The sequence below is a fragment of the Diabrotica undecimpunctata genome, chromosome 7 (assembly GCF_040954645.1).
Source record: "Diabrotica undecimpunctata isolate CICGRU chromosome 7, icDiaUnde3, whole genome shotgun sequence".
Taxonomy (NCBI): Eukaryota; Metazoa; Arthropoda; class Insecta; order Coleoptera; family Chrysomelidae; genus Diabrotica; species Diabrotica undecimpunctata.
The window spans coordinates 121227025-121245407 of record NC_092809.1 but is presented as its reverse complement, the minus strand read 5'-3'; the positions used below and the strand labels follow the sequence as shown (position 1 = coordinate 121245407).

The 18383-nt window shown below is 34.4% G+C and overlaps 2 protein-coding genes across 5 annotated transcripts in view; both read left to right on the top strand.

Moving 5' to 3' along the window:
• LOC140445761 (probable G-protein coupled receptor B0563.6) overlaps window positions 1-18383 on the top strand; it is a 294516-nt gene that overhangs the window by 126325 nt on the left and 149808 nt on the right. The gene's annotated exons all lie outside the window — the stretch shown is intronic.
• On the top strand, window positions 9534-17302 carry LOC140446623 (uncharacterized). The gene is made up of 2 exons (XM_072539202.1): window positions 9534-11760; window positions 16923-17302. Exons 1-2 carry the CDS (start codon window positions 9534-9536, stop codon window positions 17300-17302), a joined length of 2607 nt encoding a protein of 868 aa, XP_072395303.1.

Below are 18383 nucleotides of genomic sequence, written 5' to 3'. Positions count from 1 at the left end.
TCTCTATGTAAGGCGTCACTCTGGATACACCAAGCGGCATTAGCGATTGTTCTTAGAGTTTTAGATTGAAATCTCTTTATTTCCATAACATTAGATTTGCTAGCTGATCCTCAGAGCTGCAAACCATACTGACCAAACTGGTTTTATTATAACTTTGTATATCAGCAGCGTAAATTCTAGATGAGAAGCACATTGATGTTTTAGTGTTTTAGTGACACTCTTGAACCAAATTTATAGTTCAGGCGTATTACCCAAAGAGTGGTTAACATCTATTTTTATTTGTCTCCCTAAAAAGAAAAACGCAAGAGAATGCAGCGATTACCGCACCATTAGCTTAATGTCTTTTACGCTAAAGTTACTACTTAAAGTCATCCATAACCGAATATATCACAAACTGGACATAGACGTTAATAATACACAATTTGGTTTTCGCAAAGGCCTAGGAACACGTGAAGCTCTTTTTTCACTTAATATACTAATACAAAGATGCCTGAACGTCAATCAAGATATATGCGCATGTTTTATCGACTATAATAAAGCATTCGATAAAGTACGACATAAACATTTAATGAATGTCCTGAAATCAAAAAAGATTGACTACAACGACCTCAGGATCATATCAAATTTATACTATAAACAGCGAGCAAAAGTACGTGTTAACGAACAGCTGTCAGAAGAAATTGAAATTAGATGTGGAGTAAGACAGGGATGCGTATTGTCGCCAATTCTTTTTAATGCCTACTCCGAAGAGGTCCTGAAAAAAGCTCTTGAGGGTAAAACAGCTGGAATAAAGGTAAAGGGAGTTCCCATTAACAACATTAGATATGCGGACGACACTGTGATCTTAGCCGAAAAGAATTGAAGATCTTCAGAGACTGGTGACCAGAATAGCAGAGTATGGAAAAGAGTATGGTCTAACAATGAATGTCAAGAAGACGAAATTTATGAGAATATCGAAAACTCAAAGAAATAACGAGAATCTTCTAATAAACGAAACCAACGTCGAACAAGTGGACAAATATGCATACCTGGAAACAATGATTAACTCCACAAATGATTACAATCAGGAGATAAAAATAAGAATAGAAAAGGCTAGAGCAAATTTCAACAAAATGAGAAGAGTTCTATGTACCAGGGATTTAAAACTGGAACTAAGAGTTAGGTTGGCGAGGTGCTATGTTTTTTCGACTTTATTTTATGGAATGGAATCTTGGACCTTGAATGCGACATCAATGAAAAAACTGGAATCATTTGAGCTGTGGGTGTACAGAAGAATTCTGAAAATATGATGGACAGAACACGTCACAAACAAAGAGGTTCTGGGAAGGATGAACAAAGAAATGGAAATTTTAAATTCAATAAAAACAAGAAAATTAGAATGTCTCGGACATATTACACGTGGAGAGAAATACACCTTGCTCCAACTGATTGTGCAGGGAAAGATCCAAGGAAAGAGAAGCATAGGGAGGCGTAGAATGTCATGGCTGCGCAACCTGAGAGAGTGGTACGGATGTACATCAAATGAACTTTTCAGAGCAGCCGTCTCAAAAGTCCGAATAGCTATGATGATTGCCGACCTCCGCCGCGGAGATGGCACTTGAAGAAGAAGAATATCAGCAGCTTGTTGTCGATCGATAGGTGTAAGTTTTTCCCAGCATCCAGTAAAGTTTTTAGTTATTCCACTATCTTGCTTGTCCATTTCCCGTCCGTCTATCCCCAAAATGTCTAACCTAATTTTATTTTAGATGCAAAATAGTCAACAACGTCTCACACCTGTCTTGTTCTTGATCACTTGATTTGTGACAAAACATAGGTGATTTACCATTTCTCCGTCAATATTGATTGCAGCTGATTTCTATTTTATGCTATTACGCATATCTTGCAGCAGGGCCAAAAATATTCTTAGATAGAGTATATAACCTTGTCTTACCCCTCTGTCTAAATTGAATTTATTCGTGGAAGTATATTTTGATTGTTGCTAATTATCTATGGTTTATTCTACATTTACCTAATTAATCTAAGGGTTTTTGTTAATTTACTCCTCAGTCGAAAGCCTTTTAGAAGTCTACTTCTTAAGACATGTAGTAACTCTTTATCAAAAAATAAACAAATTATGAAATTCAAAATTTTCTGTCTTAGCAATTTAAACTCATTATCGACTATTTTAAATGAGAAAGAATCACAATTCTAATTAAAAATTTATTTTTTAAACGTTTCGATTTCCACTTCGCATAATATTTCCAAAATACAAATCTAAAGCAATCTAAATGATCACCAGCGATAATTAAAAATATTTTACTCAATATGACTAATAAAAATGCAACAAGAAAGAAAATTGAAACGAAAAATATTTTTAATTGGAATTGTGATTTATTCACGTAAAATATATTATTTATTATGAAATTTGAGCATACCTTTCATAAAATTAATAATAAGTACAGTTTGAGACAGTTTAAGTTCAATTCCAAAAATATTATTTTAATACACTTAATTTTGAACCAACTAGAACTAAATAACTAGCTTGAAACTATGTAAATATTTAAAACTATTTATATTATGTAGTCAGTGCACGTAATATGAACATAGTAATTTAAGTTTCCCTTAATACCATTAAAGTTTTGAAATTGCCAGAAATTTTAGTTACATAAACTAATTTATAAGTTAACGTCTAACTAAAAATATAAAAATTAGTTATTAGTAATTTAGAATATACAACGCACGTATTATTCAAAGTTACTTAACAGAAAACAAGAAGACTGTATCGGGTATGATTCTTCAAAATAATCTATTAATATTGCTGATGTCAACTAAACTTTACGCGCCTTAATACTTCATTATTATTTGTGTGAAGTCACATAATTTGAGTGAGACACATATGACGCTTTGGTTATTAACTCAAATGTTTAAAAGTTACCAATAATTTTTTTTTAATTAATGTGTCTCGGCTGCAAAGACCATTGACACAAACAATATTGTGTACAATAATTACAAAAAGCACATGTTACTAATTGCTACAGTTAATCTATAAGCTTAGAACCTATGGCTAAATAATACAATAGTTTTATCACTAAGTTATAAGTTAAAGGTGAAGTATATGGAAAACAAGGGGTCATATTCTGTTGAACAACTGAATGTCTTTCAAGAAAAAAAACTCGGTTTCTGTTAAGTTGTAATTAGGTGGAATATATGTACTGCATATGGTTATTTGGTCGGGACATCAGACAGTTATTTCTATGGCCTCTAAATTGGTAGTTAGAATATATTGCATAGAAAATAAATCATTAGACACGAAGATAGATGTTCCTCCACTTGTTCTTGTATACGTAGTCCGAAGGAAATGGTAACCTTCAAAAAATTTTTAAGATCACGTCTATGAGTTTCCTTGAAATTGGTTTCTTGAAGACAGATGATATCTGCTTTTGTATTATTGATTAATTATTGTAAGAGTTCTAAGCGAGGGTAGAACCCATCGCAGTGCCACTGCACTAACGTGAAAAAAAAATGGATTTAATATTGAGAACGTTGAGACGTTAAAAAAGAGTCGGTTGGATAATTCTCATCATTATTTGTAGATTGCGATGTTGTGCTTCCAATTTCTGAATTGTCTGTATTAAGTTGCTGTTTATATTTCTTAGAAACTCTTGTAAATCTATTCTTGATTTTTCTATCTTCCAGTGAAGGGTATATTCTAAACATGTCGTCGAGTAGTGATCGAACATTTTGAGTGAACTGCTGTGCTTCTTGAAGAGGATTATTACTGCCGAATGAGTTTTCCACAAAGACAAGAAAAGTTTCAACCGGTAAAGAGAATAAGTTTGAATTATTAATGAAGTTTCAATTTCGAGGCTACCTGTGGTTGAAGTAACGTATACCTGTCTTCTGAAGCTCTTAATATGCGTAAATTCATCACCGGGGATTCCAGCTTTAATATATGACACTGGTGAAGTAAGTTGAAGACCTAGATCTTGAATGTGTTTTTCTATAATTTCATGAGGTATTGATGGACAAACGTTGAAAATTATTAGTCTTTTGGCTGGGGTAACCAGTCTTCATACGGGTAGTTCTACAGAGTTGATTGTAATCGTAGGGTATTCTGTTAAAATATGTTCGACAAGTTCAGGATTTGTTAAGTAGATGCATATCCGATTATTGGAAATTCTTGAGGCGAAGCATATGTTTTTCGGGCTAACAATGTTACCTATGGCTTTGACGTAGTCGAGTAGTAATAAGTTTGGTTCAGCATGTATTATTATGGCTTAATCTTTTTTGAGACATTTCGGTTTGGGTTTTGACATAGTAGCAGTTGCATATGAATTTGGATTATTACTGATGATATTGTTTCCAGACATGGTGTTGCTAACTGTAGGAGAACATTGATTTAAGTTGTTACTCATGTAGTCAAAAGTAACTATTTTTTGTTTTCTTTTAATAAAGTTCCGACTGATAGGCAGCAATTGTACATATCTGTATTACTGGTTGCCTGGCTTATACTTCGCCGAAACAGTCCTTGATAGGACTGGCTTATGTCAAATGTGACAAAAACTGTCAACACAGCTAAATGTTTTGGTTAGAAAAGTATTAATAAACAATTTCTTACCGAGTAATATTACAGCTCTTGACGTTAAAAACTCACAAAACAATTACTAATTACTTTTTGTTGGTTAAATACTTTTAAAAAATGGTGATTCACAGAGCGGTATGTACTCGTTCGAATGACATACTGTCACCAATAAATTAAAACACCATATTTGCATTAATATAATAATAAACTTTTAAATGAACTGTAAAAGAAAAACTAATCTTCACTTAAGTTGTTCTTGTTACAGTGGATATTACATATAAAGCTATTATTATAATGCCAAAATAATTATTCAATTTAATACAGCTGATTTAACAACTACATTCTTCTTAAAAAATAATTCCCCACCACTTGCAAAATCATTTGTAACTTGCAATGAACTTAAGTTAACCCTTTGCGTCCAAGTGGTTCCAATAAAGTTCCACAATTATTTTAATAAATATCGTGACCTAGCGCTAGCCTGAACCTCATACCATCGTTCGGTGTTGAAACGTATACCCTCTCCGTTCGGGATTAGAATCTAGCATAATCTTGTAAGCGTGTCTAACAACCTGTTCATAACTGTTTAATTGTATACGAAAATCGGTACTGTTTGTTTCTTCGATCTATAAGTAGGTGTTTTTCTCAAAATTTTTAAACAGCCAGTGAGTTTTGTACATTTTCTTTTGTAATAATGATTATAAAGTAGACAGTGACAAAAATTTTAAAAATATTTTATACATATAGTTTTTTGTGGTTCCATACGGGACCACTAGCACATAACATTGTCATTTATTATTATTTTCTTTAGTTTTATAATAGCGGCTTTTTGAGGTCACCAACCTATCTTCTGACGACTAATATTCTTTATTAAATGATCCGCCATCTGACAGTGGATCACATACTTCAGATGCACCATCTGAAGAAGACCTTGACGACGACATAAAACTCAATTTTTTGGAATACTAACTGATTGAAAATATTCAGTTGGAGAGCGATGACTCAGATCTGGAAGACCAGGCGCCGTCGCCTACACATCAAGTAACATGGGGCTAACACTTAAATGTTCTTACAAAGACTATTGGTCTGCAAAATTAGAAATAAGATATCCGTTCATCTCGTCTGTCATTTCTCGTGATCGATTCAGTTGGTTACTGACAAATTTGCACCTGAATGATAATTTCATTCAACCTAAAAAAGGTAAAGCAGGATGCCATAGATTGTTAAAATACGATCGTTGATAGACATTTTATCTGAAACATTTCTTAAGTGTTATTTGTGCATAATTGTGATAATTGCAGCATTCTTCTTCTATAACGTCCCTTAATATCCATCTATACCATAATTGCAGACGATGTAATATTGCTAGCCCAAAATAAAGATGAATGCTATAAAGGGTCTTAAAAATAACAAAAGACCAGGCAACGATAACGTATACGGGGAAGTATTGAAAATGCTGTGCGAAACAAACAGTCAATTTCTAGACTCACTCGTCAGACTCTTTAACAATATTTATAACAGCGGGGAGTTTCCTGAAGACTGGCTAGAGTCAACTTTTGTTGCCATACCAAAAAAACCAAAAGCAAAGTCTTGTGATCAACATCGGATGATAAGTCTAATTAACCACATTTCGAAGGCATACACAGGTTTTTACAACAGAATAAGCAAAAAATGCGAGGATAACATTGGAGATTCGCAGTTTGGATTTCGGAATTCTCTTGGGACAAGAGAAGCACTTTTTAGTCTACAGGTACTCATCCAGCGCTGCAGAGATATGAACAAAGACGTGTACATATGCTTTATAGACTACGCAAAAGCATTCGATAACGTAAAGCACGAAAAGATAATTGAAGTTCTCCATAAGATCGGAGTCGACTACAGAGACATTCGAACAATAGCGAGTCTCTATTGGGGCCAAACAGCTAAAGTGAAAGTAGGATCTACATTGACCAATAAAATTGAGATCAAGAAAGGGGTACGACAGGGCTGTATCTTGTCTCCTATTGTCTTTAATATATACTCAGAAGAAGTATTTAAGACAGCGCTGGAGGAAAGCACAGAAGGCATAAAAATAAATGGAGAAATAATTAATAACATAAGGTATGCTGATGACACTGTAATTCTAGCAAGTAGCATGAAGGAACTAAGTTGCCTAATGAGTAAGATACAAAAAACAAGTGCACAATACGGACTCAGACTAAATATCACAAAAACCAAATGGATGTTAGTAAGCAAAACCCAACAACCACCACAGCAACTGATATTAGACAATGAAAGAATTGAACACGTGGATTCGTACATCTACTTGGGAACAACAGTTAACTCAAATTGGGATCAAGCGAAGGAAATACGTATAAGAGTAGAAAAGGCAAGAGCATCGTTCACTAGCATGAAGCAAATTTTCACCTCTAAAAGCCTCACCCTACCTCTCAAAATTCGACTTCTGAAATGTTATGTATTCCCGGTTTTGTTATATGGAATGGAGGCGTGGACAATGACCGCAACATTGATGAAAAAAGTAGAGGCCTTCGAAATGTGGGCTTACCGACGTATATTACGTATATCCTGGACTGAGCACGTGACCAACGAAGAGGTACTACGCCGGATAGGTAAAGAGAGAGAGGTAGGAATAAGTATAAAGAAAAGAAAGTTGGAATACTTGGGTCACGTTATGAGACATAATAAATATAGAGTACTACAATTGATCGTTCAAGGGAAAGTAGACAGCAGAAGGGGTCCAGGGAGGAGAAGACACTCGTGGCTCCAAAACTTGCGGCAATGGTTCGGATTGTCATCTGCTGAACTATTCAGATCTGCCGTAAACAAAGTCAGAATAGCCATGTTGATTGCCAACGTTCGGAACGGACAAGGCACATGAAGAAGAAGAAGAAAATAAAGATAGTCTGCAAAGACTATTCCACAGATTTAACACAAAAGAATTTAATACGACAATCTCATCTCAGAAAAGTAAAACAATAGTAGTCAGCAAAGAATCAACCAGATGTAAAATAGAAATTGATGGCATCAGTATTGAACAAGTAATGGAAGTAAAATACCTGGGGATTACACTGTCCAGCTATGGAGACCTGGACAAAGAAGTGAGAGATCAAGTACACAAAGAGAATGGACTGGCAGGATGCTTTAATAATACTATATGGCGAAACAGACACATTAGCACTGAGATGAAGTCAAGAATTTATACAGCCAGTGTAAGACCAATTATGATATATGCCTCAGAAATAAGATTTGACAAAGCCGCAACACAAAGGCTACTTGTCAGAGATTGCCTTTACCTATTAGAACAATTTGTTGGATGAAAGGCGTAGTGGTGGTAGGCCACGAAAAAGAAACAGTATGAAGTAGGCCATTAATGTCATGTAATTGTGTTGATATTGCAAGTTTGTTATTATTGCATAAATAATATTTAAGTAAATGTAATACTGTATTCTGTGTAAAATAAAAGCAAATAAAACCGAATCCAACATACGCAAACCTCTTAAAACGGGTAGTTTTTTGGTGGTGCGACATTGTGGCGACCGTGACAGGACTTTTTGAGTTGGATTTCGGTGTGAATTTTGTAGTTCTGTACCAGTGAGTTTTTACCGCGTTCTTTTGGTTTGTGATTTGTATTGAGAACGTTTCGGTGGTTTTGAACCAAACCCACTATGGCAGCAGAATTGGAAAATAGAAAGAAAACCAGAAGAGTATTAAGGGCTATTTTTACGCGTACGGCCAACGAGTTAGAAGGTCTTATGAAAGCAGAATCATTGGACTACGAGTCAATAGAAGTGTCATGGGAACTGATAAAATGTAAGTTTGACGAGTTACAGTCAATTGACTCCCAAATTACTAAATTATCGTTTGAAAGTTCTACTGAAACGGAGCTAGAAGCAGAGATAGAGAGTTGTGATGTGTATTTGAGAAAGTTTTCCAAGTGTAGAACCAGATATAACAAGCTGATGGAAGAAACGAAGACTGAAGCATCCAGCAGGCATAGTGCAGTGTCCCAGAATACAGATGAGCCAGAGTTAACAGGTATGAGAAAATTTAGATTACCTACTATTGAATTTAAAAAATATGATGGCAGTATCAAAGGTTGGTTGGCATTCTGGGCACAATTCAAAAAGATTCATGAGGATGATTCTATTGATTGCCACGATAAGATAGAATATTTAATTCAAGCCACAGTACCAGGTAGTAGAGCACGTCAACTAGTAGAGAGCTATCCAGCTATGGCTGACAATTATAGTAAAATTATGGAAAGTATGCAAAGCAGATTTGGCAGAGAAGACTTACAAATAGAAGTATACATTAGAGAGTTACTAAAACTCATTTTGAGTAAGTCTGCATCTAAACAAAAGATTGATATATCTAAACTGTATGACAGCATTAAAACTCAACTGCGAGCACTGGAGACATTAGGTATCACATCTGACAAGTGTTCAGCAATGCTCTTTCCATTAATCGAATCTTGTTTACCTCAGGAATTGCTTAGGGTATGGCAACGTTCCACAAATATTGATTGTAGAGATGGGACATTGGAAAACAGGTTGAAACTGTTGATGATTTTTCTCAGAAATGAAGTAGAGAATGAACAAAGAATTGCTTTAGCTGCTGAAGGTTTTGGATTGTCTGAAGAAGTGGCTTTGGATGGTCAGAAGAAGCTAGTGTCAAAAAATCATCAGGTTTTCCAACTGCTGCTAATTTAATTAATTGTGAAATTTCAGCTTGTGTCTTTTGTTCAGGTACACATGGTAGTGAAGATTGCTTTAAGGCACAAAAAATGACATTTGTTCAAAAAAGGGATGTTCTCATTGGGAAGAAGGCTTGTTTTAGATGTCTAAAAGTGGGACATCAGACAAAAAGATGTAAAACAAGGCTAAGATGTGTTATCTGTAGCCAAGCTCATGTAGTCTTGATGTGCCCCAGTTAAACAATAAGTCAAGATAAGCACAGTAATAGGCAAAATGAGAACATGTCTTCTAAGGATGTCATAAACGACCAGGCTTTGACTAACCAAACTAAAGGTCATGTATTTTTGCAAACGTTGAGAGTCACTTTAACTGGTATATTTGGTAATACTAGAGTTGTTCGCGCCTTAATTGATAGTGGGTCACAAAGATCATATATATTAAAGGACACAGCTTTAAAATTAGGTTATCCAGTTAAACGACAGGAAAAAATTGTTCATTGTCTGTTTGGAGGGTCAGAAGTTGCAAACTCTCATAACTGTTATGAAGTCACAATACAGGGTAAGAACTCTACATATTCTTTTGAGGCCTTAGATCAACTAACAATTTGTAGTGATGTGGCTCCAGTATTTCATGGTCCATGGAGAGAACAAGCCAAGAACCTTAATATTGATTTATCTGATGATCTCCAACCTGGACCAATTGAACTGTTGCTGGGAGCAGATGTCGCTGGTTATTTGTATACAGGGGGTCGTCATAAGCTAGATTGTGGGCTAGTATCTATAGAAACTCTCATTGGATGGACACTTATGGGAAAAATACCTACCAGTAGTAAACATTCTGATGTTGCTATGTCCACATTGAATCTTCTCATAAAGGATGCTTCCTTAAGTGAGCTTTGGGAGTTGGAAGCAATTGGTATTAAAGAGCCTACAGATAGATATACCAAAGAGGAGGCTGCTTTAGCTGCTAGAGATTTTTTTATGCAGACTGTAAGTGTAGATAAGATGGGCCGCTACGAGATTCGTCTTCCTTGGTTGGATGGTCACCCTCCTCTCCCCAGTAATTGTGAGTTGTCGGAAAAAAGACTAAATTCCACTCTTCAAAAGCTGAAACGTGATGGTCTTTTTGAAAGGTATGATGATGTTTTTGCTGACTGGCAAGCTGAGGGTATAATTGAGCTAGTTGGAAAGTTAAATGATGTTGATAACAGTCTAGGACATTTTTTACCTCACCGCCCAGTAGTAAAGGAAGAAAGTACTACCAAGGTACGTCCAGTGTTTGATGCATCGGCACATTCAAAGAATAAACCTTCACTTAACCACTGTTTAGAGAAAGGTCCAAATCTAATTCAGTTAATTCCTTCAATCTTTGTAAGGTTTAGAGAAAACAAAATAGGAGTGATTTCTGATATTAAAAGAGCATTTCAACAAATAGGTGTGCATGAAAGGGACTGTGATTTTCTCAAATTTTTATGGGTTGACACAGAAGGTCAGACAGTAGTTTTTCGTCATAAACGTGTAGTATTCGGTGTTAACAGTAGTCCATTTTTATTAGGGATGACACTAGAGTACCACTTAGCAAGATACCTTGAAAAGGGCTCTACATCAGAATCATTGTATACTTTAGATGTTGTGAAGAGGTTAAGTCAAAGCTTCTATGTGGACAACTGTGTTACAAGCTTACCTGATGAAGAGATGGTGTCAAGGTTCATTACAGAGTCTGTAGCCATTATGGCAGAGGGACAGTTTGAACTAAGAGGGTGGGAGCGTACAAGAAATGCTGAAGTTAGTGGAACTGAAGAGATATGTCCTGTTCTTGGTATGAACTGGCATCCTGTACGAGATGTTTTGACAGTTAATTTGAAATTCTTAAGAGAGGACACTGACTTAGAAAATATGGTAGTGACTAAACGTAGAATCCTTTCTATAGCCCAGAAAGTATTTGATCCTATTGGACATTTATGTCCCGCTCTATTAGTGCCCAAACTCATGTTGCAAAAGTTGTGGGAGAAGAGCTTGGCATGGGACGAACCACTGGATGAAGTCATCTCTGAAGAGTTTAAAATTTGGTTGAAAGATTTACCTTATCTTGAGAAGATTGAATTGCCTCGATGGGTACTTATGAATGGTGAGACATTACAAAATTTAAGTATCCATATTTTTTGTGATGCAAGCAAACTGGCCTATGCTTGTGCCATCTTTTTGCGAGTGAGTTATCCTGGTAAAGATGGAAGTGTTCGACTGTGCAAAGTTAAGACAGCTAAGGGATATTTATTGAGACCTGTCCAGCGTCTTTACCCACTAGAGTGTTGTACTGTTCCTGAGTTCAAGCTTCAGAATGATGTGAAGACGTCAATGAAGGATGACAGTGAATTAAATGGTACCCCACATGTTCCTGAGTTGGCTGCGGGAGACTCCAGTATCGAAGACGAATACTGTGAGAGTGCGGGAGTGTTTAAAGTCAGTATTTCGACAAATAGTGCAAAGGTTTCTGAAGTGAAAATCACACGTACGGGACGGGCTTCTAAAATGCCTAAACGTTATTTGGAGTAGTGATTGTCAAAAACTGTATACTTATTAGCAATTTTTAATTTTTTGTATAATGGTTTTGTAGTATGTCTCTTTAGATTTTGTGAGCAATATTTTACTTTATCAGAATATTCCTCAGGTGGGAATATGTCAGAGATTGCCTTTACCTATTAGAACAATTTGTTGGATGAAAGGCGTAGTGGTGGTAGGCCACGAAAAAGAAACAGTATGAAGTAGGCCATTAATGTCATGTAATTGTGTTGATATTGCAAGTTTGTTATTATTGCATAAATAATATTTAAGTAAATGTAATACTGTATTCTGTGTAAAATAAAAGCAAATAAAACCGAATCCAACATACGCAAACCTCTTAAAACGGGTAGTTTTTTTGGTGGTGCGACACTACTGAAAACAGCAGAGATGAAAATACTAAAGAAAATTACAGGAAATACGCTGAAAGATCGAAAGAGAAGTAAAGACATTAGAAGAAAATGTAACGTACAGTGCATAAATGAATGGACAAAAAATAGAAAAAAAAAATGGAGTAACCACATAAGCAAAATGGGGGAGATGTTTGTGGTCGAAATAGCAAAAGATAAGTCATCAATCGGCACAAGAAGTATCAGACGACCGCGCAAAAGATGAAGTGACATTTTATAGAGTTATAAACCGCCAATGAAGAAACAGAAGTGCTTATAAAGAGGAAGAAGAAGAAGAAGAACATAAAGACTTAAGGTAACCAGTTATTGAGATACCAAGATAATTATAGGGGTTCTTCTTAGACTTGTTTTGGTGTGCTATTACAGACGTACACCATTTTCCATTGGTTGGGAACTTTATTTAATATTTAACAATTTTTGTGATCAAATGGCTTTATCTAGGATATTTTTAATCACGTTCGCTTCTTCTCCTTATATGTAAATGTGTTCTTCGGGTGCTAAGTAAGTTGTTCTAGTGTTGCACCCATTGTTTTCCCAGTACTACCTCTATTGATATTTTCTATTTTCCTTTTGTTGTTGTTGACTTTATAAATTTCCACGCTTTTGTGTTTTTTCTTCCTTCTATATAGGTATTGATCTCCTGACATTTTCTATTCCACAATTTTTTTTCCTTTGCTGTAATTGTTCTTCTCACATCGTTGTTTAAAGTAAAGTGTCTTTTTTCTTCGACTAGCTGTTCTATATCTTCCATCTACCCTTCATTATATACATAGTTTTTACATATATATTTTATACATAGTTTAGTACGCTGTTTCATAAATACTTTTGATTATATTGATATACATTTCATCGGATTATTGATTTGGACCCCCTATAAGCTTTTTGTCTAGTACTTTCCGCCAAATAAAGCACATGCTTTCTTCAATAGATTGTTTATGACAGACAAATTTTTAATTTTTGTACATACAACCATTGTTGCAAAATATATCAAGAATTTTCCATTTTATTAATTAAAAATTGTTTTTGAATACCTTGTATATTACTATTTTGATCATATACTAATTATATAAGTATTGTTTAGACTGCGAAGCTGAATGTAACAAAAATTGAACAGACAAGATCTAATCTAATTGTCTGTTGAATGTTTTTTCTTGGAAAGACGTGATCGAAATCGTTAGTTTTTTTATTTGTAAAGCATCCTTTCCTTCTTAACATGGCGCCTGGGGCACGTTTGTAGCCAGGCTCAATTCTGTAATTTAATTATTAGATTGTTTCCATAGCTCGGAGGTGACTGCTTAGAAAAATACGACAAACCAATACGAATGTTGTCACACTAAACTTTTCTGTTAGGTATTTTCCTTATTGGCAGACAAACAGTATGCTAGGTATTAAATGAGACAACATATAGATAGTCTTAATACTCCTATACTTAAAAAATTCTGTTGATAAAATTGCTATTGATAATATATATGTGACATAAGTTCTTGATTTTGGTTGTCATATCTTTCGTTTGTTTAACGTTAATGTTTAATTTTTAAATATTTATGTAATTAAATTACTTTTCTACTCTTAAAATCGTTAAAAAGTTCTTTTTTGTCTAAAAAATAGGCATGAACTACTTTCAAAATTAGGATTTTACTAATGCCACTAATGTATTTATGGTAAAGCAAAGTTGTGAAATGTATGTATAGGATCATTTATCATAACAAAATAAACAATTTTGCTACAGAAGGAATAAGGCTCAAAATTGGTGATAGAGGTAGTAATAGAAATGACAAATCTGTAACAGTGTTGATTTTATATAACCTAACTAAGGTTTCTGAAATCAAGTTTATAAAGGTTCCCAAACTATAGTTTATTTTTATGAACGAGAGAGTAATTAGCATAATTTTAACTGGTAGCTCCGACCACTCCATGGGCGTGCTCAAGATTAATTGAAAAATTTCTTTGAATAATTGTAAAAAATAAATGAATTATTTCAGTGTTATAAAGTGTTATGTGTATGTAAACAAAAGTGACCTCTTTTATCACACACTATATTAGAACTGACTGGCCTACATTAAAAAGGGTTTTAAAAAATTCACATTTGTTTTAATTTTTAAAAATTACAAAAGAGAAAAAGAGTTTTTAAAACCGTCTAAGGTATGTTAAATAGATGAATAAAAATATTAATATAAAACTTACAGCTACTTGTTACAAATCCAAATCAGATTCAAAAGATGAACTTTCAGAACCAAGATTTATAATAACTGGCTCGATCATTTTATCAGTAATATTGTCCAGCTTCCACATTTTTTCCTCTTCTTTAATAGTGTGATTTACTGCCTTTTCCCAGTTTTCAGGTTTTACATTATTTACGGCCTCCAAAAACAACTGTTTAACATCATGAATTTTAAAAGTGGTATTTTTTCTTGAAACTTCACTCTTTATCTGTGCCCATACCAGTTCAATCGGGTTTAATTCACAATGATATGGTGGGGATCTAAGTACTGTCATTCCACGATTTTTGGCAATTTCATCAATTTCGTATTTTTTAAATTTTTCTTTATGAAGGGCACACAACGAATAAAGTTCCTTTCTTATAGATCCGGGATGGTACGTTATATTTTTTGAACTCAGCCAATTCTGCAAGTCTTTTTTTAACCACTTGGTTGTGGGCAGTCCTTCTATAAGTCTGGAGTGATAACTTGCATTATCCATTACTATTACACAGTTCTTAGGAAGAAGATCTATCATTTGTTCGAACCATTCTTGAAAGACATCAGCGTTCATGTCTTCATGGTAGTCACCGGTACGAGTTGATTCAAAAGTTAATAAACCACCTTCAACAAAACCGTCTGAACTGCCAATGTGTACTATTATCAGCCTGCGTCCCTTTCCTGATGGTGGGTTTAAACCAGTAGATAAGTTATTTACAAAAGCGTGCCTTTGACTTGTAACAGTTTCATCCTGCCAAAATTTATTTGGTGTATGACCCTCGTTGATCCATGTTTTATCAAGATAAAATATTTTTCTTTTTTGGTTTCTCATTTCCTTTATGGTTCTTAGAAAATGTCTTCTCCATATGACAATATCGCTTCTTTCTAATAAAATAGACTTTCTGGGATTCTTTTACCAGCGGAAGCCTATTTCTTTTAAAAGCTTCCATAACGTACTTCGACTCATTTCTGGGTAATCCTTATCATCTCGAACTGAGACAAGAACTTTATCCAATGTTGGAAATTCTTGTTTAAAGAAGAATTCATGCACTTTCCGTCGAAGTCCTTCTTTAAAATGATATTCTATTTGAAATTTTGGTTTCCCTGGAGTATTACGTGGCATTTGAAAACTACCACATTTCTCTTCTTTAATAACTCTGTAAATCGTAGATTTCCCAACACCAAGTGTACTGCTAACTAACTCAACGGTCTTATCAACACTTTCACTTAAACGTTTGTCTGTAAATGATTTAAAACAATTAAATATTAATGTTTTTTCATTAACTGTTTGAGGACCAATTTTTCGGCGTTTACACGGCACTTCCAAATTTTCCATAAAACTAGTATACACAATAAACTGCACCTTGCAACTGAAGTACCTACTTTTAGTGAACTGTTAAGAATTATGAATACGCCACTTGGACCTTCCTATATACAAAATGGAAAAACCCACTATCACATTTTCTGTGGAATAAGTTTAGAAGGTAATTATCTAGTCAATTACTGTCGTAGATTCCTGGAATTAAAGAATTAAATGTTTGATTGTTGAAACCCTTACTTCGTGGAATGCACTCATTTCAGATAAAATAAAACGTTTTATTTTATCTAAAGAATTAAACTTTATTTTGCAAATAGGCAAAGAATTAAACTTTATTTTGCAAATAGCTAAATTAAAACGTTTTATTTTATCTAAAGAATTAAACTTTATTTTGCAAATAGGTAGGTACTTATTAAACTTTTATTGGTTATATATAACCAATAAAATAAACATCTTACATTTCTTGCAAATTCATTAGTACCTGTTAACCTCCATCACTCCGACACTGGCAACCTTATTTAGGGATTAGTAACCCTCACAACTATTGTATTCTATTCTGCTCCAACCTTTATACCTGGTGGTCATACTCAATTTAAAATTGTTTTCCTATATACTTCTGTAAACTTGTTGACAAATATGTATCTGTTTTTCATTGAGTCACCCGTATCAACAGTTTAGGGATTTGCATACATAATTTATTGTTTTATTACTCTCTCATACATAAAAATACACTATAATAACAGATAATTTAAAATAAAACTATTGTAGCGGTAGTCGTCAAACAAACACATCTTTCTATCTGTTGAATTGGGATAAGGATACACAAAATTTTAGTGTTAAACTTAAATTTTAGTGACATATTAGTACAAAACTCACTTCAAAATAAAAAATCACAGTATTCTATTAATTGAGACAGAACTAATTGATGGAGAGACGTTGAAGCAAGAACCGGGCAAAGAGGTCTACATTCGTCTATAGGGAACATTCGGCTATTCTTAATAATTTTGAATTCTATTTGAATTTCGCGCCAGTTTTAGTATAACCAGTTATTAAAAGTCTTGCCTTCGATTATGCCAATTCTATACCGCGATGTAAGGTGCCGACATCTTGGAATCTCAACAAGGTTGCAGGTTTGTGCCATATGATTATTATAGTAAGTGTTTTATAATAAAAGTTCCTCTTTTAGGTCTTTATTGGTTAAGAGGATTAATTAAAAGGCACGAAAAAGATATATCTTTACGCAAGTCAGAGAACACAAGCATCAGCAGGGCAATGGAATTCAATAAACTTGTCGTTGATGATTTTTTTTCCAAATACATATCCATTCTTGAAAAGTATATGTTTAGACCAGCAGAAATATGGAACTTAGATAAAATTGGCTTGACGACAGTGATGTCTCCTACGGGGATTGTTGCTTCTAAGGGTAAAAAGCAAGTTGCTCATATATCTTCTCAAGAGAGGGGGAAACTTGTTACTTTTGTTGGTATTGTTAATGCAGCAGAAAAAACAGTTCCAGCGGTTTTTGTATTCCCCAGAATAAGACCCAGTAGAATACTTAGAAGATAAATATCCAGCCTCAGCTGATGATGACATTAGAAGTTTTTACTGGGGTAATAAAACACTGCGTCAGTCACGTAGAATGTACTCAATAAAATAGAGTTTAGCTGCTTATAGATAACCATGAATCCCACATTTCTGTGGATGTAATAAGATTGTAGCGACAAAATGAAATCGTACTGCTGCCATTCCCCCTCACAACCAACCACTCACGGGTTGCACCATTTGGACGTTGGAGTGTACGGTCCTTTTAAAATTTATCTAGCGGAAGCGCTTAGGTGCTCTGGCAAAACGTGCAATACGAAAGTGTTTTTTGTATTAAAAACATTACAAGCTCCTTTAAAAATATTGGACTTTGGCCTTGACACCGCCAAATCTTTTACAAGGCGGACTTTATAGTAAGCGAAGTGACCGACAAATCACTAGCTGAGAATTAGTCAGAAATTAATGCATCCACTGAAAATGGTGATGGTTCTGTTCTCAAAGAAGTAACTCCCCCACCTCTTGTAGAAAACTTGAATAATAGTTCTTTCGTTGGATTCTGGACTGGTCCGGTAGAAATGCTAGACCCTATTATCGTGGAGATGGCAGCTCCAGTACCCTCTACTTTAAATCCTTCGCGTTTAGATAAAATCAGACCCTTTCCAAAAGCAAATGTCAAAATTAGGAATAAAAGTAATTTTTAAGAGATTTGGTAAGAAACAGGGCCAAAATAAATACATCCAGTTCAAGTGAATCGAGCATCGATCTTTTGTTAGATGAGTCGTCCGATGAAGATTTTTTGCCGGCTATGAAGTTTATATCTGACAAGGATACTCTTTCTATAGATGCCTTTATACTTGCAAGATTTCTGGTTCCTAAAAAACTAGAAATTTATTACATAGGAAAAATCATTTTCCTACAAGATGCCGATTTTGTAGCTTAATTCTTACGAAAAAAAGCAAATAAGAGTTATTTGTTTCCCGATATTGATGATATTTCAATTATAGAAAAAAAAGTATTCTTTTTCAATTATAGAAAGAGGAACTTTAAGAACTTCGAATGTGTTTAAGTTTAATGTTAACTTTTCGTCTTTGAAAGTAAGATAAAT

Excerpts from the sequence above, each read along its gene's own strand:
- LOC140446623 (XM_072539202.1), top strand. The coding sequence starts at position 9,534 with ATGTCTTCTAAGGATGTCATAAACGACCAGGCTTTGACTAACCAAACT. Across the intron at positions 11,761-16,922 it reads TTCTGAAGTGAAAATCACAC|GTCTTTATTGGTTAAGAGGA; the intron begins GTACGGGACGGG and ends TTCCTCTTTTAG.